This window comes from Protopterus annectens, chromosome 1.part1 (assembly GCF_019279795.1).
Source record: "Protopterus annectens isolate FY-2018-M chromosome 1.part1, PAN1.0, whole genome shotgun sequence".
In the NCBI taxonomy this organism is placed as follows: Eukaryota; Metazoa; Chordata; order Ceratodontiformes; family Protopteridae; genus Protopterus; species Protopterus annectens.
This window is the reverse complement of record NC_056726.1, coordinates 542,303,963-542,327,419: the sequence shown is the minus strand read 5'-3', so window position 1 is coordinate 542,327,419 and position 23,457 is coordinate 542,303,963. Positions and strand designations below refer to the sequence as shown.

Sequence of the window (23,457 nt, the reverse complement as noted above, 5' to 3'; positions counted from 1 at the left end):
TGGAAGGCCCTGGACAATGTAGAACCTGTCCCCCGGAGGCCAGACAAAATTCTATCCACACCTGAAGGGGCTGGTCCAAGCAGTTGATGATTGACTCCATGGTCGTGGCAGCCACCAAGAGGGAACTGGCAGAAGATAGTTCCACTGTCCGTCCTCTGAACAGGGAGTCTCGGGCCATGGACAGACTAGGGAAGCAGACCTATGCTTCAGCGACCTTTGCCATTCCGTCGCTGAACTATCTGGCACACTTCACTCACCTCAAAAGAGGCCTAATCTCTGAAATGTCTTCCTCTTTGGCGGGGGTACTGCCTAATGAAGTGCGTGACACTGTCGCCTCACAGCTAGCTACCCTTGAATCTGTCTAGAACTCCTCGATGCATTTGATATCTCACACCACAGAGAGGGCAGCTTGAGCTGCCGCTTCAGGCATTGTAATGAGATGTATTGCTTGGATGCGGTTGTTTGATTTCGCAGACCCCTTTAAATCTTCCTTTGTCAACGTGCCTGTCGACGAATCTGCACTTTTTGGTCCCAAAGTACGAGACACACTAGCACAAAGTGAGAAAGATGGAATGACCTTCTCTGCTGTGGGCATACGCTTTTCCACCCCTCAGAGGTCCTACTCCAGGAACCAGAAGGGAGGAAAAATGTGGTTCAGAAAATCCCAAGGATCTTTTCATGACACTCGTGGCGAGCAGTTCCCCCGGGGCAGAGGGGACAATTCATCTGGAAGACTCCCCTTTCGGGGTAGAGGGTCTGCATAACCAGGGCGCTAGATATTCCTTCCACGGCCAACCCTACCAGTGCTCCTGAGCAGTGGCCTGATTGCTTACCTCTGGAAGCAGTCAGGGGTCATTTTTCTCTGCACCTCTCAGCCTGGCAACTTAATTACTATCGATGTTTGGGTGCAGAGAATAATATCCAGTAGCTACCATTCGATTTAATTCCCAGACCTGTCAAACAAATCCTCGATGTGCCACCCAATCAGAGGGAAATAGTCTTAGAAAGTCTTAGAAATAGAAAAGCTGCTAAGAAAGGGTCATCCAACCAGTCCCACCAGACAAGAGAGGATCCGGGTTTACTCGAGGTTCTTTTTAGTGCCAAAAAAGACAGGGGACTGGAGACCAATCCTGGATTTCAGCCTATTGAAAAAATGTATCAAACCTCAAAAATTTCGGATGGTCATGGTGTACAGTCCATTCTCCCCTTCCTAGGAAGGGACAGCTGGATGTGCTGTATAGACCTCCAGGATGCATATTACCACTTAAAGATAGATCACCGCTACCGGAGGTTTCTCCGCTTCCGGTCGGGAGCCAGTCACTACCAGTTTAAGGGCACTGCCATTTGGTCTCTCGACACCCCCCCCCCACCCGAGTAATCACCAAATGTATGGCAGTTGTAGTAGCTCATCTTTGACTACAAGGATTCCAGGTGTTTCCGTATCTAGGCAATTGGCTCCTTACCCCCCCGAATTTTTCTAATCCGCAGCCTCTCTTACACTCAAGGTCTCGCTCTCTGCTTGGGGATTACAATAAACAAGGACAAATCTCAAATGTTCCCAACAAAAACACTCATTCTTTGGAGCAGTCTTTGACACAACATCCTGTCAAGCTTCCCTCCCTCCTCACTAGCTTTCGAAAATAAGACACCAAATCCAAACCCTCCTTCCACAGACTTGTGTACCAGCACACCTTGTACTGCAACTCTTAGGCTCTATGGCGGCTGCCATTACTCTAGTACCACTGGAGAGGTTGCACATGAGAATACTACAGTGACTCCCATCTGCACAATGGTCAGTATTAACTCACCCACTCGACCACATATGTCTTACAAATCTTTACAAGGAAGAAATGCTATGGTGGATGAAGTCGCAGTCAAATCTTTGGTGTCGACCGTTCTGTCTCCCTCAGCCATGGTGACCATGGACGCTTCCCTGTTAGGGTTGGGGGAGCATTTCCAGGGAAAGACGGTCCAAGGCACCTGAGGGTGTTTTCAGGCCTTACGATTTTCATATTAAACCAACGATTTCCTTTTAAACCAAAAATACAGAATTTCTCGGGACTAAAGTTCGCACTACACCTAGGAAACCGACGACAGCGCATTCTGAGGACCACATACCACAAAAACAAATTAATAGAATGGCTGAGGACCTAATTACTTTAATAAGGGGAAGTCAGCCTTCCCCCTCAAAAAGGCCCAGAACTGATTTTTCTTCTGATTCTTCCGATTAGGAATCTGACTACTCTGATCCTTTGGATTTCCAGGATATACCCTTATCTACCTATGAGGATTCTGATGCACAGGATTCAATTCCCTCTGCTTCCCCTCCAGAAGATTTTTCCTTTGGTGAAACCCTGCACACCCTTAGAGAACATTTCCGCTGGGAGAGTCAGGACTACTCCCAGTCCAAAAAGAGACTCAGGGAATTTTTAAGCTTGCCTCAGCACAGGCCTCTAGCTATCCCTCCTGTTCTGGAAATTGTAGATGATGTCTTCCTGGAATCCAGCCTTATTCCTGATACCTTGCCTCCAGCTCCCAGGAAGCCTGACAGGTACTATAGAGTGACTGACTCCCACAAATTCCTTTTTAGGAATTCTACTGAGGATCCAGACACCATTTCCCAGGGACTTAAAGGCATTAAGGCTGCAACTGCAAAAAAATCCTACCCCTTCGGACAGGGATTCCAGGGCATTAGACAGATGGGGAAAAAAGGTATACACCTCTGCTACGCTTGCCATTAGGGCCTTAGAGTGCCAGTTTCATATGTTAAAGTATCAGCAGCATGTTACAGAACTAATTAAACAATAAATGTTGTTGATTCCTGATTGTGAAGAACACAGAGATTTACATTCTGCTAATCAAGTTGGTCAACATACTTTGCAATGTGGGTTTGATGCTTTAGAAGCATATTGCAGGGCTGCTGTCACTGGGTCTGTTCTTAGAAGACATGCTTGGCTTAAAGACCAAAACTTGCCAGATCATGTCAAAGCAAAATTACTGAATGCACCATTAAATCAAGAGCGTCTGTTTGGTAATAAAGCAGAAGAAGTCCTCAAAGGAATGGAGGAGAAAGCTAAATCTATGCAAACTGTTAGATTTCTTATAAGTACAGCCACCTAGATTCAGTAGGCATTGGCCTTCAAAAAAACGGTCTTTTCCAGTCCCTTCCAGGCCTTCTCAGTTCAAACCCAGGGGCAGTAGACCACCAAAACTTCAGTCTCAGGCTATGCGCAGATCAAAGCATGTCCAGAACAGGGAGTAGTAAGCCTCCGTCCTATGGCAAAATTGCACAATGACTTATCCTTAACTCTTCCAAGCCTTGCCCAAGTACTTGCACCTTTAGGAGGAAAACGTGCACTGCATGCCAAAAATTGGCAATGCATTACCCAAGGCAAATGGGTCTTAAACATTGTTTCCCAGGGAAACAGATTCCAGGTCCACTCACTCCCATCCATAAGTGGATGGCCAGACCTCCCACCAAACCAGTGGGCAGAGGCCCAAAAACAAGTACTTTCTCTTCTCAGTATCAAGGCTATTCATCCTGTCCCAGCAGAAGGGGACAAGGTTTTTACTCCAGACTGTTCCTGGTCCCCAGAAAAAAAACCTCTTGGTGTCCTATCCTGGATATGTCTATTCTCAACACCTTTTTGGTGGTTCCAAAATTCAAAATGTTAACTCTCCAACAGCTGCTTCCTATGCTAGCCAAGAACTCCTGGCTAGCAACCCTAGATTTAAAAGAAGCTTACCTGCACATCCCCCTAAGGGAATCCTGCAGGAAATATCTACGCTTCAGAGCAGGCTCAAAGCAATATCAGTTCTCTGCACTTCCCTTTGGTTTATCTACTGCGCCGAGGGTATTCACAAAGTGCCTAGCTCCAGCCATTGCATATTGCAGGTAGAGAGGAATTCAAATTTACCCATACTTAGACGATTACCTGATTCAGGCGGACAGTCAGGAATTGCTACTTCAGCACCTGGCATTTGTAAAGCGACTTCTTACCTCACTGGGGTACACCATCAACGAAAAGAAATCACACCTGGTACCCAGCCAACAGACTGTATTCCTGGGAGCAAGCTTGAACACAGCTTCCCAGATGGCATTCTTCACTCCAGAGAAACAAATTTATTTGACAAACTGTTCCAATCTACTGGCCACCAAAACCCAGCTATTTTCAAGAAAAATACTGCAAGCCCTAGGGTTCATGGCCTCTTGCATTCTATTAATTCCATATGCAAGACTGCATATGAGGAAACTTCAATGGCACCTAAAGAGTCTCTGGTGTCAAAATTCTCAGGACTTGGAAACAATGATTCTTATCATTCCTTCCCTAAGGGCAGAATTCCTTTGGTGGGCAGAGGCCTGCAACCACAACAAGGGACTCCCTTTCATTCTACCCCCCTGCTGCCCAAACCCTAACAGACGCATCAGACTATGCATGGGGGGCTCACATGGCAGGGCAGTGCATTCAGGGCAAATGGAACCCAAAGCAAATGCACCTGCATATCAATCAAAAAAATGTTAGCTGTGCAGAATGCTCTGACAGCCTTCAAGGGCCTTATTCTTCCAGGACAACTATTGGTAAAGACAGACAACACCACAGTTATGTGGTACATAAACAAGCAGGTGGGAACCCATTCCTACCCACTCTGCAGACTAGCTTTGGCTCTGTGGAACACCGCCTTGAGCAACCAGGTACACTTACAAGCTCAATTCCTGCCAGGCAAATTAAATTCACTGGCAGATGAGTTAAGCAGAAATCTCATGGATCCACACGAGTGAAAATTGGAACCCAAAATATTCAAGCTTTTGAGGAACAGGTGGGGGACACCAGAGGTGGACCTTTTTGCTTCCCCTCAAAACTATAAATTGAACAAATTTTGCACCAGAACTCCCCAAAGACAAGCTTGGAAAGTGGATGCCCTGTCCTTCACCTCAGAAAGCCTCTCAGTCTATGCCTTTCCCCCTCTGCCACTCCTCTTGAAGGTTCTACTAAAAATCAAACAGGACAAGCAAAGGATAATCCTGATTGCGCCAAACTGGCCATGCCAGCACTGGTACCCTCTTTTGCACAGTATGGCAGTGCTACAACCATGGCATCTGCCTCAGACTCCTTCCCTGCTGTCCCAGCCGGTGTGCCAGATTATGCACCCTCAGCTACAGACCCTGAACCTTGCAGCCTGGCTACTCCCCTAAATTCAACACCAGCAAACCTCAGTAAGCAGGTGCTGGATGTCATTCTTGAGGCAAGGAGGCCTAGTACTAGAAAATCCTACTCGGAGAAATGGAAAAGATACTGTTCCTGGAGCCAGTCTTAGGGAATGAGCACAACTGTGCCCAGCTTGCCTCGTATACTAGATTACTTAACAGAAGTGCTCCACAAAGGCCTATCCTTCTCTTCAGTTAAGATCCATGCCTCTGCCATCTCAGCTCATTGTAATACAGAGCCACCCCCCTTCTCTCCTCATCTTCTGGTAAAACGGTTCCTGAGAGGAGCCAAAAATTTAAGACCCCCCCCCCCCAGGAGAGCTCCCACTTCAGCCTGGGACCTTAACTTTGTATTAGAAAAGCTCACACTTCTGCTCTTTGAACCTGCTACCACAGCAGAGTTAAAATTCCTCTCATGAAAAACCGCTTTACTTCTAGCCATCACTTCAGCAAGAAGAGTGTCTGAATTGCAGGCCCTTATGGCAGTGGAACCCTTTATTATCTTCCATGCAGACAGGGTCTCCCTCAGGACTAACCCATCTTTTATGCCCAAGGTGGTGTCTGTTTTGGCTTTAAACCAGTCCATTCATTTGCCACCTTTTTTTCCTAATCCCCAGAATAAAGGGGAGAGGATCCTGCATTTCCTGGACGTGCACAGACAGCTTAGGTTCTATCTGGACAGAACTAAGCCTTTCAGAAAATCTGACCAGCTGCTAGTCAGCTTTGCTGCAGGGGCAGAGGGCAAAGCCATTTCAAAACAAACCATTTCTAAATGGATAGCACACTGCATCCATTTCTGCTGCAAGCACCATGGGAAACCTACCCCACAGGGGATCAGAACTCATTCCACTAGGGGTACATCTACCTCTATAGCATTTCTCAGGGGAGTCCCTACCAGGGACATCCTGGAAGCTGCAACCTGGAGCTCTGTTCACACTTTCACCAAGCACTCCCACCTGCCTATATTTTCTAAATCCAGAGCTGGATTTGCCATAGCAGTCTTACAGGGTCTGATTGCCAGCATGCTTCATAACTACCTCCACCCTTCCTTAGATTTGGGAATCAACCCAAATGTGATGACTGCAACAGTGAAACACGAAGCACAGAGTACAGTTGTGTACACTTACCATAAATGTAGATGTTGGAGTGTATTCACTGTTGCAGTCTTGGTTATCCTCCCTCCAGCCCCCTGACTTCTATTGATTTCTATCCTATCTTTTTTGTCTGGCATATCTTATATAATTGGTGTTTGTTTTTTGCTGGGGTATTATATACCATGTAATTGCTTCCTATTTTGGGGGCATCTGACATCTGGGGCAAGAAAAACTGATGTAATGACATTGGCTGCATGTTTTATACCCCTGACAACCTGACATCATGGAAGAAGCGACAGCATCCTACACAGAAATCCCAAGACTCTGGTATTCAGGCAGACTGAGGGCTACCTGCAGGCAGATAACCCAAATGCGATGACTGCAATGGTGAATACACTCAAACATCTTCATTTATGGTAAGTGTACACAACTGTACTTTATTTCATCCTCAGGGACTGATTCATCCCAATCTCCACAGCCTCAAGCTAACAGCTTGGTTCCTCCACTTCCAGTGATTGCCAGGCTACATGATATCTCATCCCCTGTTCGTGAAATTTTTCTGGCTTCACACAAACCTTCCACCAGGAAAGTTTATTCCAGTAAATGGACTAGGTTCTCTATTTGGGCCAAAGATCAGAACTTAGATCCTTTCTCTATGCCTATTCAAAAGATCCTACAATACCTGATGGCTGTTCTACATGCAGGAGCCTCAGCATCGACAATCACTGTACATTTAGCTGCTATCACTAATTTTCATAATGGATTTGATAATTCTTTGGTTATGTCACACCACCTGTGCAAGACATTTTTGAAAGGAGTATTACACGTTAATCCTCCTGTCAAGCCCCCCATAGAACATTGGGACTTGACCTTGGTACTTCAATCTCTCACAGGCCCTCCTTTCAAACCCTTTGATTCATGTGATATAAAGTTTTGTCATGGAAGACTCTGCTTCTAGTAGCACTTACCTCAGTGAGAAGAGTATCTGAGCTGCAGGCCTTGAGTGTCAAAAGACCATACTTGAACTTCCACAGGGATAGGGTGTCCCTTCGTACTGACCCTTCTTTCTTGCCCAAGGTCATTTCTGGTTTTTCCATTAACCAATTTATTGACTTGTCGGTTTTCTTTCCTCAACATTTTAACAGAGGGGGTTACCTTTTGCACATCCTTGATGTGCATCGGCAGCTTTGTTGTTATTTGGACAGGACTAAATCTTTCAGGAAAACAGATCAATTGTTTGTGGCCTTTGTAGGACCCAGATTGGGTAAACCTTTCCCCAAAGTGACTTTTTCCTCCTGGCTTAGAAACTTCATTACCTTTATCTACCAACAGAATAAGCTATCCTTATCTTCCAGAATAAAGGCTCATTCTGCTGGATTGATGGCTTCTTCTGTAGCTTTTCATTCCAGAGCCTCTATGGATGATATCTGCACAGCAGCCACTTGGGCAAGACCTCATACATTTATCTCTCATTACAAATTGGATTTGGCCTCCAGGGGACGAGCATCTTTTGGTTCTTTGATTCATAGGTTGGTACTAGGCTGGTACTAGGCTATCGGCCCTAGGGCCTGTACAAGCCTAGCTAAACAATTCCCCGGATGTTTCTTCCCACAATATTTACTTCCCTGGACCCCTGTCTAGCAGGGCGACTGACATGATCCCTGGGGTGAATTTCCTATCTCCCATCCAATCGTCACGATTCCTTTTGAAGAGGACCAGGGAGGCACTCTGCTTGACATGTATGGGCAGTCTATTCCAGAGTATGGGGAGTCTCTTTTTCAGGAACCTATTCCTCCAGCATGTTTTGCTCATTGTGGTGACACTGTTTAGATCCCTGGAGCATGTGGCTCTGAGGGATTGGGATTTGTTTAAGTGGAGCATGTCCAACAACTCAGGGTTTGACATGGCCTTGTATGTTAAGTAGAGATCGCCTCTGAGTAGATGATATGCCACAGAGTATAGCTGGAGTTTTTTAGATGGTCAGCATAGGGCATCTGCTTTAGGCCTGTAATTCATTTAGTGAGGTATTTCTGTGGCCTTTCCAGCTGTTGCAGATATCTTGTGAGGTACATATCAAACTGGGCATTGTACTCTATAATGGGTCTAATGAGGGATGAGTACAGTGGGACAATGACCTCCTTTTTTCTGGATGAAAAGCCCTTAGTGATGAGGTGTGCCACATAGAAGGATTTCCTGACCGTTGTGGCGATGTGGCTATCGAAGGTGAGACCACTGTCCACATGTGTCCCCAAGTCTGTCATCACACTTTTGGTGTTTAGTGTACTGCCACCTATGTGGTAATTCATGGGTACATATTTTTCCCCAAAGGGGATAACTATACATTTCTTGGCATTAAGCTTGAGCCCATGGTTTTGGTACCAAGCATCTGTTTCTGTAAGGCCCTCAGGAATATCCTTCCTTAGGGCCACCCAGGATTCAAGTAGCTGGGGACTCTGTCCTAACAGTAAGGAATGAGTAAGGATTTACAACATCAGGTAAAGAAGTTATGTCTTACCATAATGTTCCATCTGTGTTGTAGATCTTTATTCATTCATTACTTCCCGCCCTCCTTCCCCCTGCCTGGACTCCTGGTGGATTTAGGAACTCCTGGTTAGGGTATTTGCTCAGACAGAGCCTCCTACTGTTTTCTCTTACTATCTCTATTATATAGGGCGGGCAAACTTGATCTGGAGTAACTATGTGAGGGGCATTATGGGTAGGTCTTAGCTGAGAGTTTTTGGCTGGCGCAAGCTTGGAAACAGCCATGTCGGTTCCGAAGACTGAACCGAAGTCCTAACAGTAATGAATGAATAAAGATCTACAACACAGATGGAACGTTAACTTTTTTCAGGTACAGCCTCCTAGGTTCAGCAGGAAGTTTTCCTCAAAACACTGGTCCTTCCCTGCACCTAGCAGACAGGGGCAAGGTAAGCCCCGCAGGGACAGGCCACCCAGGCTCCTATCCCAGGGACAGCAGAGAACCAAACAGTGGAGTACTTCCACTCCAAAGGCAAGGAGTTCTAAACCATCCCTCTATGGCAAAAGCTCTCAATGACTCCCTCTCCCCTCTTTTCACTCACCAAAAACTAGGAGGAAGGCTGTCCCTCTGGAAAGAAAATTGGCTTTCTGTAACAAAGGACCAGTGTGTCTTTAGGATAATTTTTCAGAGATACAAATTCTCCTTAAATGAACTTCCAATTCCAAGAGGGTACCCAGACTTACCTTCTAATCAGTGGGCAGAAGCTTTGAAACAAGTCCAAACTCTCATATCCCAAGGGGCAGTAGAACATGTCCCCTCAGATCAAACAGACAAAGGCTTTTATTCCAGACTGTTCCTTGTTCCCAGAAAAGAGGTCACTTGGCGCCCCATCCTGGATCCATCCATTCTGAACACCTCTCTGGTGGTCCCCAAATGTAAAATGCTAACTTTGCAGCAGCTGCTGCCTACGCTGATAAAAAATGCCTGGTTAGTTACCTTAGATCTAAAAGATGCCTACCTCCACATCCCCATAAGGGAATCCTGCAGGAAATTCCTTTGCTTCAGAGCAAGCTCACAATACTTTCATTTCTCTGCGCTACCCTTTGGCTTATCTACTGCTCCGAGGGTATTCACTAAATGCTTAGCGCCAGCCGTAGCCTTTTGCAGACAGAAAAATGTATAGATTTACCCTTATCTGGACGACTGCCTCATTCAGGCTGAGTGCAAAGAAAAGCTACTCAAGAACCTCGTCTTTGTCAAAACCCTCCTAACCTCCTTAGGGTACACCATCAACGAGAAGAAATAAAAGCAAACACCCTCCAGGTAGATCATTTTCTTGGGAGCACTGCTGGAAACAGCATCCCAAATGGCCTTTCTATCCCCAGAAAAGCAGAGCTTCCTGCCTCTCTACTTCGCCCAGCTGGCTTCCAGAAGTCACCTCACTGCGACAAGCCTTGGGGTACATGGCATCTTGCATCCTTCTAATTCCTCTGGCCAGGCTTCACATGAGAAAACTTCAGTGGTATCTAAAGAACCTCTGGTGTCAGCACTCTCAAACTCGAGGCCTCTCTCCCTTTGATCCCCTGTATCACGGCCGAGTTTCTCTGGTGGGCAGGGGCTTGTGCCAAGAACAAGGGTCTTTCCTTCACCCTCCGCCCAACTGGGCAGACCATTACCACAGACACCTCAGACATTGCTTGGAGTGCACACCTAGCAGGCAGGTGCACACAAGATCTTTGGGATGCACAGCACCTTCCCTTACACATCAACCAGAAGGAAATGATGGCAGTACAAAAGGCTCTGACATCCTTCAAACCGCATCTCAAGCCAGGGGTTCTCCTTATCAAAACAGACAGCACCACAGTAATGTGGTACATCAACAAACAGGGAGGGACCCAATCTTACCCTCTGTGCAAGCTAGCCAGTTCATGGCTGACATCATCTTCCATGGGATTACACCTAATAGCCCAGTACCTGCCAGGGATCAACAACACCTGGGCAGACCACTTAAGCAGCAACTTACTGGACCCCCACGGCTCCACATAAAAATCTTTTTACAAATCACTCAGGAGTGGGGGACTCTGGAGATGGATCTCTTTGCCTCGCGTCTCAACCATCAGCTGAAAAGATTCTGTACCAGGGAGCATCACCATTTAGCGTGGAAGGTGGATGTCTTGACCTTCCCCTGGAACTCCCTCTTTGTATATGCAATTCCTCCTCTACCTCTTATTCCCAGGGTACTGATCAAAATAAGGGAGGAGAGACCAAAGGGCATCCTCATTGCTCCAGATTGGCCCACACAAAATTGGTACCCCTTACTGTGCAGCCTGACATTACAGCTTCCCCTGATCTCAGACCTCTTGATTCAGATGGAGAGGGAAATGCTGCACCCAGACTTGCAGATTCTCAAGCTATTAGCATGGCTAATACTCTAAAGGCAAACAAGGGGGCCCCTGTTAAGCAAACAGGTCCTAGACATTATCACTGAGGCCAGAAGGCCCACCACCAGAAAATCTTACGCAGGAAAATGGAAAAGATTCTGCTCCTGGAACCAGTCCAGAGGGGGCAATACCTCACAACCTTCCATCCTTCTTATCCTGGACTACCTAGCGGAGCTACTTAATAGTGGACTCTCCTTCTCTTTTATTAAAATCTACGCCTCAGCCATTTCAGCTCATTTTGATACAGATCAGCCCCTGTTCTCCCACCCTTTGATTTAAACAATTCCTCAGCGGTGTTTCTAATATCAGACCTCCCAGAAGGCCACCCATGCCAGCCTGGGACCTGAATTATGTTTTGGAAAAACTAACCTTACCACCCTTTGAACCTGCTGCTTCAGCAGAACTAAGATACCTCTCCTGGAAGACTGCTTTTCTCCTAGCTATCACCTCAGCCAGAAGGGTTTCCGAACTTTAGACACTGATGGTCATTGAGCCCTTTATCATTTTCTATGCAGACAGGGTCTCCCTGAGGACTAATCCCTCCTTTATGCCCAAGGTGGTATCTAATATGACTCTCAGCCAGGCCATACATCTACCCAACTTCTTTCATAACCCTCAAAACAAGGGGAAAAGAATTTTGCACTCACTAGACGTGCACAGACAGCTCAGATACTATCTGGACTGTACTAAATACTTCAGGAAAACAGAAAAACTACTTTTCAGCTTTGCTCCAAGGGCAGAGGGGAAGCCCATTTCCAAGCAAACCATTTCCAAATGTATATCACACTGTATCCATTTCTACTACAGATTACATGGGACCCCCCCCCCCAAGTCTATTCGAACCCACTCCACTAGGGCAGCCTCCACTTTCACAGCATTCCTCAGAGGAGTTCCCACCAGGGACATCCTGGAAGCTGCCACCTGGACTTCTGTCCATACCTTTACCAGGCATTACCACATTCCTCTATTTTCTAAGGCTAGGGCAGGCTTGCTGACCCATTCCTAGGTCTCTTACTAATCCTACAACCCCTCTCCTCAGCTTTGGGAACCCTCCCACAGGTGATGACTGCAACAGTGAAACACGAGGAACGTAGTACAATTGTGTACACTTACCATAAATGTAGATGTTTGAGAGTATTCACTGTTGCAGTCCTGGTTTCCCTTCCTCCTTCCCCCTTATATTTTCTTTCTTTAGGGAGACAGCTTCTTACGGTGGCTTTTAGCCACCAGGACCACTTTACCATATTTACTTGGCCTTCTGACTGGTTAGGGCAAGAAAAACTGATGTAATGGCATTGGCTGCCTTGCTTTATAGCACTGATGATCTGACGTCAGCAAGCGACAGCAGCCGACACAGAAAAACATTGACTCTAGTATTCGGGCCGGCCAAGGGCTACCACAGCAGGGGTAACCCACAGGTGATGACTGCAACAGTGAATACACTCTAACATCTACATTTATGGTAAGTGTACACAACTGTACTTTCTCGATCAACCTCAAGGATGAGTACTACCCCAGCAAAATGGACAGGTGCTCTCGGAGATTCCTCTGCTTCCATCTGGGAGCCAATCATTACCAGTTTTGAATGCTCCCCTTTGGTCTCACCACAGCCTGAGACTCCAGGGCATACAGGTTTTCCCTTACCTAGATGATTGGCTCCCCGCTGACCCTTCCAGGCATCAGCGAGGGATTATTTTCTTGCTTAGCTCAGCGATTGGGCATCACCATCAATCTCAGGAGGTCTTCACTGGCCCCGGTTTAAATATTAGATTTCATAGGGGCTCAGTTGGACACAATTCAAACCAAGGTCTTTCTTACCTCGGAGAGGATACAGTCACTGAAACTTCACATTCTGGCTGTCCTTCAAGGCCAACCACTGATGGCAAAAATAATATTAAGGACTTTGGGATCCATGGAGGCCATGATCAATCTCTTGCCTCTAGCCCGCTTTCACATGTGGTTCTTCAGTGGACTCTTGCAGTCCAATGGTCCATGTTAGACCTTCCATTGTCTCACCCAGTCTGACTCTCTCTCTCAGTTTGCAGGAACTCTCTTCTGTGGTGTTTACACTGTCCGGACTTTTTTCGGGGTTGTCCCTTTCTCCTGTCATTTCCCTTGGCTACAGTGACCATGGATGCTTCCCTACTAGGGGGGGGGGGCACTGGTCAGGAAGGACAGTCCAAGGCACGTGGTCCCCTTACAAGACCAAATTGCATATCAATGACCTGGTGATGAGGGCGGTGCTTCTAACGTTGCAGGCTCTCCATGTCCATCTTCCCCCAGGAATGATTGCTATCCAGGCAGACAACGTGTCTGTGGTCTGGTACATCAACAAACAAGAGGGAACCAGGTTTTACTCCTTGTGTCGCGAGGCCATGAGAGTGTGGGAGTGGGCGATCTTCACCAGCCATTTTCTGGTGGCAACACACATTCCGGGGAGGTTCAACATTCTAGCAGACAGGCTCAGCAGGTCTGTTCTGATATCTTACGAATGGTCTCTGAATCCTTCAGTAGAGAAACGGGTCTTCCTCAAGTTGGGTCAGCCTTGCTCCAATCTCTTTGCCTCACCTTCCAACCCGAAGTGTAGCGTGATTTTTGCTCTGATCCCCCTCTGTGGGAAGCCCCCAAAGACGCTGTGGTTCATGCTTGGCCTCCCGGTCTCCTGTATGCCTATCCTCCTCTTTCCTTAATTCCGAGATTCCTTCAGAAAGCTCACAGGCTGGGGAGCCTAGTAATCCTCATTGCCCCATTCTGGCCTCACCAAGTCTGGTTTCCCTCTCTGTGGTCTCATCTGTTGGCTCCACCACGGCTGTTGGATCCAGTTCCAGATCTCATTTCTCATCCTTTAAGGGATTTTGCATCTAGATCTGGGCAGTCTGAAGCTTACCACCTGTTTGCTCCAGTTTCCTTGATTGTCAGAACTCCTGGTTTATCTTCACCTGTCAAAAAGATCCTAGTTGCCTGCTCATAAATCTTCCACCAGAAAGGTATACTCCAGTAAATGGAGACGTTTTTCGATCTGGGCCTCACAGCATGCCATAGATCCCTATACTGCTCCAGTCTCCTCTGTTTTGGAATTCTTAGCAGGGATCTTCCGACAAGATGCTAGTTTTTCTACAGTCAAGGTTCAAATTGCGGCTATCTCTGATTTTCATGTGGGGCATAATATGGCTTCCTTGGCATCTTCTGAGCTCTGCAAACCTTCCTAAAAGGCACTTTCCTTCTTCTGCCACCAATCAAGGACCCTATGCCACCGTGGCTTCTTACTCTGGTCTTACAGGCATTGGTTTTGCCTCCCTTTTGTGAATCTGCAAATCTGAAGTAGTTACTTCATTTGCTCTGCAACCTGTGGGTATCGGATCCGATCTCGGATCCAAGCCGGCAGCTTTCCAAGCTACAAGATCCGAGCTCCTAGCTCCTCCCCCTACCCATAATCCCCTGCTATGTGCTACATTACCTCAGATCGTTTTTTGCCGCGGCTGAAGCAGCTACTTTTGAAGAGCTCCTTGGCTTTTTGGTGAGATTGAACCTTTTTCTTCTTTTTTGTAAAAAAAAAAAAAAAAAAAAAATCTTTTCTTGTGTGAGTGTGTTTAGTTTTTTTTTTCTGGGTTAGTTAGCGAAAGTGTAGTTAGTTAGGTACCTTTGTTCCCCCCTTCTAACTAGTTTTTCTGTTAGTTCCCGCCTTTCACCCTCCCCCCTTTTAGTGTTTGAGTGTGTTTTTTGGTGTGAGTGGTGTTATGGCTGAAGGGCCTAAGGCGGTGTTCTCAAAGTGTACTGAGTGTGGCCATAAGCTTTCGCCGGCGGATGGCCACACTCAGTGCGTTTTATGCTTGGGGGCGGCCCATTTGTCATCGGCCTGCACAATCTGCACGGCCTTTAATCCCCGAGCTATTAGGGACAGGAAGAACAGGCTGATCCTGGCGGGCTTGTTGCCTCAGGAATCAGCTTCTTCTTCCTCCCCCTCTCAGGCACAGGCTGTCTCCACAGCCCTCGTGCCTTTTGGGCCCCCGACTCAACCTGGGACTCAACCTCCCTCTTTGGGTTTGAGTTCGAGGGATTCAGGTACCTCCACTACGGTGGAGAAAAGGCACAAAGACAAGGGACATAAGTCCCACAAAAGGCGGGCTGAGACTCAACCCTCAGCCCCGCTGTCTACGCTGACTAGGTCTCCCTCGAGGGGCTACGGATCCTCCCCCTCTCGGCTCCGTTCACCTCGTTTTTCTCCGGAGCTGGAGGAGGAGGATCGGTCTCCCTCGAGGTCGTCGAGGCGACCCTCCCGGCCCGCCTTGACGACGACTTCAAGATCAACAAGAAGCCTCACTGAAGCAGATATGGATCGGATGATGTGCCGATTCATCCAGACCCAAATGCAGATGGGGGTGCTCTTGCCTCCCCCCCCCCTCTGGGGGGGAGCGCGGCCCCCATATTTGCTCCGATTACTCCTTCTCCGACCCGTTTTCGGGTCTCGGAGTTATCAGATCCGGGCCCTTTCGGAACCGGGGATTCGTCGGCGCCGATAGCTCCGGTCGCTTCGAAGCCGACTGTGCCTTCGAGTCTGTCGGATCCGAGCTCTCGGGGCCGATGGCTGAGCATCGGATCCGGGGGAGCTGGTGTGTCTTCGGCTACGTTGGGTTCGGAGCACACCTCTCTCTCGGCTCCGGCTGCATTGGCTCCGACCCCGATCCCTACCTCGGAGCCGAGGAGACTGCTGTTGGAGCCTGGCGAGAGTAGCTCTCCTTCGGCTTTTGAGTTTGTGGAGAGGGTACTGTCGAGGACCTCCAGGTCCCCGGTCTGGGCGTCGGATCCTCCTGTACCCCCGCTGCATGTGGGTCTATCCTCCATCATCCGACCATCGGGACAGCCTGCTCAAGCCCTCCAGTTGGTTCCCTTAGAGGAACAGGACCCCGTTGACGAGCCCTCTTCGGACAGTCCCACCGAGGAGGTCCCTCGAAAACGTCGGTGCAAGAGGAGGCACCTGGACTCCCCCGAGTCCATCACAACCGATACAGATTTAGATGAAGTGGAAGGTTCCCCAAGGTCACCCCCCTAAGGATGTCTCCTTCGGAGTCATCATGGAAATGTTGCGTATTAGAGGGGGGTGGTCTGCCCAAAAACCTTCCGCAGATGAATCCGTGTTCCTGGATGCGTTTGAGGCAGGCCCTTCTACCTCCTGGGTGTCCCCCCCGGCTGACCCCCTGGTAGACCTCATTACTACCAGGGCGTGGAAGGAGCCCGACACCGTGGAGCCTATCCCGAAGCGACCCGACAAGATCCTTAGCCCCCCAGTGGATAGATTGTCTTGGGCCAAGGGAACCCCAGTGGATGCCATGCTGGTGGCGGCTGCCACCAAGAGAGAACTCGCACAGGAGAGTTCTTCGGTTCACCCGCCAGATAAAGAATCTCTAGCACTGGACCGCATTGGGAAGCGGATGTTTAGTTCAGCGACCTTTTCTGTAAGGGCGCTTAACTACTTGGCACATACCATTAGGCTGCAACGAGACTTAAGGAATACGCTGCAGCCCCCCCCGGAGTCCATGTCGGTCGAGGACAAAAAAGTTTTCTCGACTCGTATGGCCACTCTAAAATCCATTTCTACCACGTCCATGCGTCTACTCTCCTATGCCACGGAGGGAGCCGCTAGGGCCAGCGGAGCCGGGGTCGTCTTGCGACGTCACTCCTGGCTCCGTCTTTGCGATTTTGCGGATCCCTTCAAGGCGTCCTTCGCGAATGCACCCTCTGACGGATCTTCGCTCTTCGGCAAGACCATTCGCGAGATGCTGGTCCAAAGCGAGGAGGACGGGAAGATGCTGTCTGCCATCGGGGTCCGCTTCTCTAATCCCCAACGATCCTTTTCTAGGAATCAGAGGGGACAAAAGAAGTTGTGGTTCCGTAAGCCCCAGCAATCCCATCCGGCTTCGGACCCCTCGTTCTCTAGAGGCAGAGGAGGACAAGGAGGACGCTGGCCCAGAGGCAGAGGGGGACCGCGTAACTTCGGGTCCAGGGAACCCTTCCCGGATAGACCCGCGCAGCAGCCCTGAGGGCTTACCCGGCTGTCCCTCTCTGGAGGCAGTCGGGGGGGCGGTTGTCAGAGCACCTGTCAAACTGGGAGTCCATTACGACAGATCGATGGGTGCTCCGCATCATATCCAGAGGTTATACCATCCCCTTCATAAACCACCCTCAGACACCTCCCCGATGTTCCACCCGATCGAAGGGAGGCAGCAGCTTCAGAAATCCTGAAGTTACTAGAAAAAAGAGCCATCCAGCCCGTCCCCCCTGACCAGTCCGGATCGGGTTATTACTCCAGGTTCTTTTTTAGTGCCAAAAAAGACGGGGGACCTCAGACCCATTCTAGACCTCTCAGCTTTGAACCTGTTCATTCCCAAAGAAAAGTTCCGGATGGTCACCCTCCAATCTATTCTCCCCCTTCTGCGGCAGAACGACTGGATGTGCTCGATAGACCTCAAGGATGCGTACTACCACATCTTGATGGACAGACGATCCAGAAGGTTTCTTCGCTTCCGGCTGGTAGCCAGTCATTACCAGTTCAGGGTTCTCCCGTTCGGCCTCACCTCAGCCCCCAGGGTGTTCACCAAGGTCATGACAGTGGTTGCAGCCCACCTGAGACTTCAGGGCATTCAGGTCTTCCCGTACCTAGACTGGCTCCTTACCGCCACCAACAGGCATCGGCTCTGCCTGGCAAGAAGTTATGCTCTGACCCTTGCCCAGAGCTTAGGCATCTCTGTAAACCTCCAGAAATCCTCTCTTTGCCCCGTACAGGTCCTGGAGTTCATAGGGGCCAAGTTAGATACCCGCATTTCTCGAGCTATGCTAACTGCGGACAGGATAAACAGCTTGTCGTGTCAGGTTCTAATTCTTCTTCAAAGCCCGGCCCCGAAGGCGGAATTAGTTCTGAGGGCACTAGGATCTATGGCAGCAGCGATCAGTCTCACCCTTCACGTGCGTCTGCGAATGAGGATTCTGCAGTGGACCCTTCAAGTTCAGTGGTCCCTGCTACTCCATCCGTTGAATACTCCGATTCCCCTAAGCAGAGTTTGCAGGCACTCCCTTCTTTGGTGGCTCCACGCCCCAGAGCTGAAGGAAGGGAGGCCTTTTGTTGTCCCTCCCCCCCAAGCCACGCTGACCACAGACGCTTCTCGCCTCGGGTGGGGGGGGCATTGTTCGGGCAGAACCGTCCAAGGCACGTGGACTCCCCTGGAGACCGCTTTGCATATCAATGTCCTAGAGATGAGGGCTATGCTTCTAGCGTTGCAAGCTCTCCACAACCTTCTACCTCTGGGGACTATTGCAATCCAGACAGACAACATGTCAGTGGTCTGGTACATAAACAAGCAAGGAGTAACCAGGTCCTACCCACTTTGCCGGGAGGCTATGAGAGTGTGGGAATGGGCGATATCCACCAACCGCTTTCTGGTAGCAATGCACATTCTGGGTCGGTCCAACATTTTGGCGGACAAACTGAGCAGAGTGATTCTCACTCCGTACAAGTGATCTCTCAATCCATCAGTTGCGAAGCAGATCTTCCGCAACTGGGGTTGGCCTTGCTGCGATCTTTTTGCTTCTCCCTTAAACACAAAATGCTGCGAGTACTTCGCAATACTTCCCCCCAAAGGGGAGAATCCCAGAGATGCTCTAGTCCATGCTTGGCCATCCGGTCTACTATATGCCTATCCACCCCTTCCGCTCATGACCAAGTTCATACAGAAAGCCCGTCGGTTGGGGAGCAAAGTTATCCTCATAGCCCCATTCTGGCCTCGCCAGATCTGGTTCCCGTACCTGCGGTCTCGCAGTGTATCTCCGCCTTGGATACTGGATCCCGTTCCAGAACTGATTTCACATCCGGCGGGATTACAACCCCCGAACCTGGTGAACCTCAAGCTTGCGGCTTGGTTGCTCCAGTTCCACTGATGGCTAGGACTCCCGGTATCTCATCTCCTGTTAAGGCCATTCTAGTCGCAGCACATAAGCCGACTACTAGGAAGATTTACTACAGCAAATGGAAACGTTTCTCTGTCTGGGCCAAAGATAGAGGCCTGGATCCATTTACAGTTCCCATTCCTACTATTCTAGACTTCCTGTCTCTGATATTCTGACAAGGAGCAAGTGCTTCAACAGTTAAGGTGCAATTGGCAGCCATCTCCCATTTCCATGTGGGAGACGGTCTAGGATCTTTGGCTTCTACAAAATTATGTAAAACCTTCTTACGGGGTGTTTTCCTCTTGAAGCCTCCGGTGAAAGTGGTGGTGCCTCCATGGGATTTGGCCTTAATCTTACAAGCCTTGACAGGCCCACCCTTTGAACCCGCGGCTTCGGTCCCATTAAAGTTCTTGTCCTGGAAAACGGCCTTTTTGGTGGCCATTACTTCAGCCAAAACGGTGTCAGAACTTCAAGCCTTATGTATGAAGCATCCTTATCTCATTTTTCATAAGGATAGAGTGTTCCTCAGGACTAATCCGTCGTTCTGACCTAAGGTGTCTTTGGAGTCAAATATTAATCAATCAATAAATTTACCCGTGTTTTTCCCAAACTTTCAGAATAAAGGAGAATACACATTGCATAAATTGGATGTGCACAGACAACTGCGTTTCTACCTGCACAGGACTAAGGATTTTCACAAATCGGACCAGTTGTTCGTGTCATTTGCTAAATCAGCCATGGGTAAGGCCATTTCCAAAGTGACTGTAGCAAATTGGATTTGTCAATGCATAGTCCACGGTTACTTATCTGCAGGCAAACAGGTTCCTACGGGAATTCGGACTCACTCTACGAGGGCTGTGGCCACCTCTGCAGCCTTCTGGTCTAGGATCCCCTTGGATGACATATGCTCTGCAGCTACCTGGTCCTCTTCACATACGTTTATTTCTCATTATAAGTTGGATATGGTATCCAGAGGTAGGGCTTCCTTTGGCTCTGCGGTGCTTCGGAATATCCTTCCATAGGCCGCCCAGGGTTTCTCCCTAGGTAGCTGGGGACTCTATCCCACAGATTGCAGAGCAAATGAAGTAACTACTTCAGATAAAGAAGTTATGTACTCACCATAACGTTCCATCTGAGTAGGTACTTCATTTGTCTGCAATGAAGACACTAGTGTGTCTGGCATTGTGTTTGGCCTTAAGGGCTGTGACTGTTTGACACTCTGACTGTGAGGTCTATGTGTTGCAGGTGTTGTGTTCTGAGGTGGTGGTGGTGTTGCTTCCTCTATCGAAGGTAGGAGTTGTGTAAAGGCAAAAAAATTCGATCTGAGGTAATGTAGCACATAGCAGGGGATTATGGGTAGGGGGAGGAGCTAGGAGCTCGGGTCTTGTAGCTTGGAAAGCTGCCGGCTCGGATCCGAGATCGGATCCGATACCCACAGGTTGCAGACAAATGAAGTACCTACACAGATGGAACGTTATGGTGAGTACCTAACTTCTTTTTTTTGTCTTGGAAGACGGCCTTTTTGGTGGCTATTACTTCTGCCAGAAGTTGTTTCGGAATGTCTAAGCATTGTCATTCAGACCACCGTATATGATTTTTCATAAGGATAGGGTATCCATGTGTACTAATCCCTCCTTTCTTCCTAAAGTAGCTTCGGAATCCAATATTAATCAGGTCATTAATCTCCCGGTCTTTTACCCGAATTTCCAAAACAGGGGAGAATACAAATTGCACTTGTTGGATGTGCACAGACAGTTGCATTTCTGCTTGCACAGGACTAAAGCATTCTGTAATCAGACCAACTATTCATATCCTATTCTAAACCCTTCTTGGGGAAATCCGTATCTAAGTCACTATCACCCATTGGATTTCCTAGTGTATTTTGCTGGCTTATTCTAGCGCATTCCACCAGGTCTGTGACTGCTTCAGCTGCCTTCTGGTCCAGAGTTTCATTGGATGATATTTGTTCTGTGCCCACCAGGGCTTCATCTCGTACCTTTATCTCGCACTACAAGTTGGACATCATATCCAGGAATAGGGCATCTTTTGGCTCTACTGTGCTTCCTCTGGAATATCTTTTCATGAGGTCCTCCCAGGTGTTTAGTAGCTGTGGACTCTGTCCCACAAGTTGAAGACCAAATGAAGACAACAATTTCAGATAAAGAAGTTATGTACTCACCATAATATTCCATCTGAGTTGTTGTTCTTCATTTGTCTTCAACCGTCCCTCCCTCCTTCCCCCTGTCTTGCATAGATTGCGTGGTGGCCTGACGAGCAGAGGATATAGTCATCACCAGGATGCCTATTACTCTTTCCTTCTAGTTATAGATACTTTGGGAAGGATCAAGGTTTTTTGGTCTGGGGTGATGCTTTGGTAAGCAGCAAACTTGATCTGAAGGGAGAAAGGAGACATTGGCGTTATTGTTAGGGGAGGAGCTTGGAGCTCTGATCAAAATTCTGGGTATGCGGCCGGTTGATCTGTGCCGGATCCGGGAACCCACAAGTTGAAGACAAATGAAGAACAACAACTCAGATGGAATGTTATGGTGAGTACATAACTTCTTTTTCTGCATCTTTGCAAATAATTGCCCTTTAGATATGTAACATGGCATTGGGAATGCAGTGAATTGCAGTCTTTCTGTTTCTACATATACTCATTCTTCATGTTGTTTTCACAGCTGCATCTGCTTTTGTCACTGTTCACCTTCTGTACATTTCTTCAGCTGTCACTGATTTATGCCTTTTTTTTTTTTCCTATTTTAGGAGTGGACCTTGTACCCATTAAGCCAATTAACAATGTGGTGACTTTGCAGGAGGACATTACTACAGAGAAATGCCGCCAGGTTTGAGACTTGTGATTTCCTAATCTTGTGATTCTTTTTGATAAGGAGCTTTTTTGTTTACCCTTTATGTTCTGTATTTCTTCTTATATTTCTTTTTCTCCTTAGAAGTTGCTGTACCCTTATCACTGACCCAGGTACATATGAAACGGCTTTGCTTCAAGCACCTGTTTCCCTTCCAGAGGCTTCAGTGTAGTCCAACTATTTGTTTCTGTAAAATAGCAGGATTTTCTTCAGGGCAGATTCCTGCTGTTAGTTGTAGTATAGACTTCTGTTCACTAGTGTCATTTGTGATCTGGCCAGATTTTCTAACTGTTTTTCCCCCCTGAGTTAGCTAGTACCCATTTCATGCTCTTGCACTGCCAGTTCCACGTAATACAAGTCTCAAATAACAGCAATATCTGCAGGTCCTTTCCTCCTCCTTCAGAACACCTTTTGATCTCTTGACTGTTTTTCTCCTCATCGGAAGTTTGTTGACTGATATTAGCCCACATTTGCCCTCAATCAGTATTCATGTTTGTCTTTTTTGCACTATTGGAAAGAGTATAAAGAATTTTACTTGCTTAAGAATTTTTACTAGGCTTGACTTTTCTCCACTGAAGTAATTTAAGGAGTGTGTTTGTGTTATCTTGCATCCTAAGACTTTAAGTTTTAATTTATTTTGCTTGGGTTCTTCTCTTACTGAAGATACTTGAGAAATAAAAATGTATGTAACAGAGCTGTAAAAATAAGCAGACTAATTTCTTTGAAGCTATTTTACTATAGGAAAAAAAAAGCTTTATTTAAAATAGAAGGAACACGTCTTGGAGGAAAAGGTTGGTTAAAGGTAAAGAACTCTTGTTAGTAGTGTGTAAACAGCAGCATGGTGCGTCACTGATTAAGTTTTCTGCGTCACAGGTTCAGGGTTAAATCCTTGCATCTCTATAACTGATGAATTTGTTATCTTTCTTACATCTGCTTTTTTTTTTTTTTTTTTTTTTGTTACTCTGGTTTCCTCCAAAAACATGGCCAATCTGGTTGATTGACTGGGATAAATTGCCCATATATGTAGTAGCTCTTGTCCTGGATCATATCCAAAAAAAGGTCCAGAAAAGGACTAGTTCATTCAGTCATTTAAAAGAAGTCAGGAGCTAGTGGAATGGTGATAAGATAAAAATGAAAATAATTGGGGAAGGAAAAAGAAAAATTGGTCCACTTTAGGCTTCTTGGACAGCACTATTGTGAACGCTCCCAGTATGTAGAAATTGCATTTAGTCATTAAAGTGTGAAGGAATATTTGTCATTGTTGGCTCAGGAATAGAAAAATGAGTTCCTGTTCATTGGTGCAGGTTCCAAGAGAGCCTGTACAGCCTAGTGAAGCTGTAATGTTTAGGGCGATTTCAACTGGAAGCTCATAAAAGAGAACTCTTAGAGTCAGAATCCACAGAAATGGGACACTTATATAGTTTACATAGAGTTC

At 47.5% G+C, this 23,457-nt stretch overlaps 1 protein-coding gene across 1 annotated transcript in view; it reads left to right on the top strand.

Annotated features, from left to right (window-relative positions):
- The window catches only part of FTSJ3 (FtsJ RNA 2'-O-methyltransferase 3), a 1,310,428-nt gene that overhangs the window by 722,490 nt on the left and 564,481 nt on the right, over positions 1–23,457 (top strand). The window contains exon 4 of the mRNA XM_044076638.1: positions 21,922–22,001. Within this exon, the coding sequence (XP_043932573.1) occupies positions 21,922–22,001 (80 nt within the window). The remainder of the gene's footprint in view (positions 1–21,921; positions 22,002–23,457) is intronic.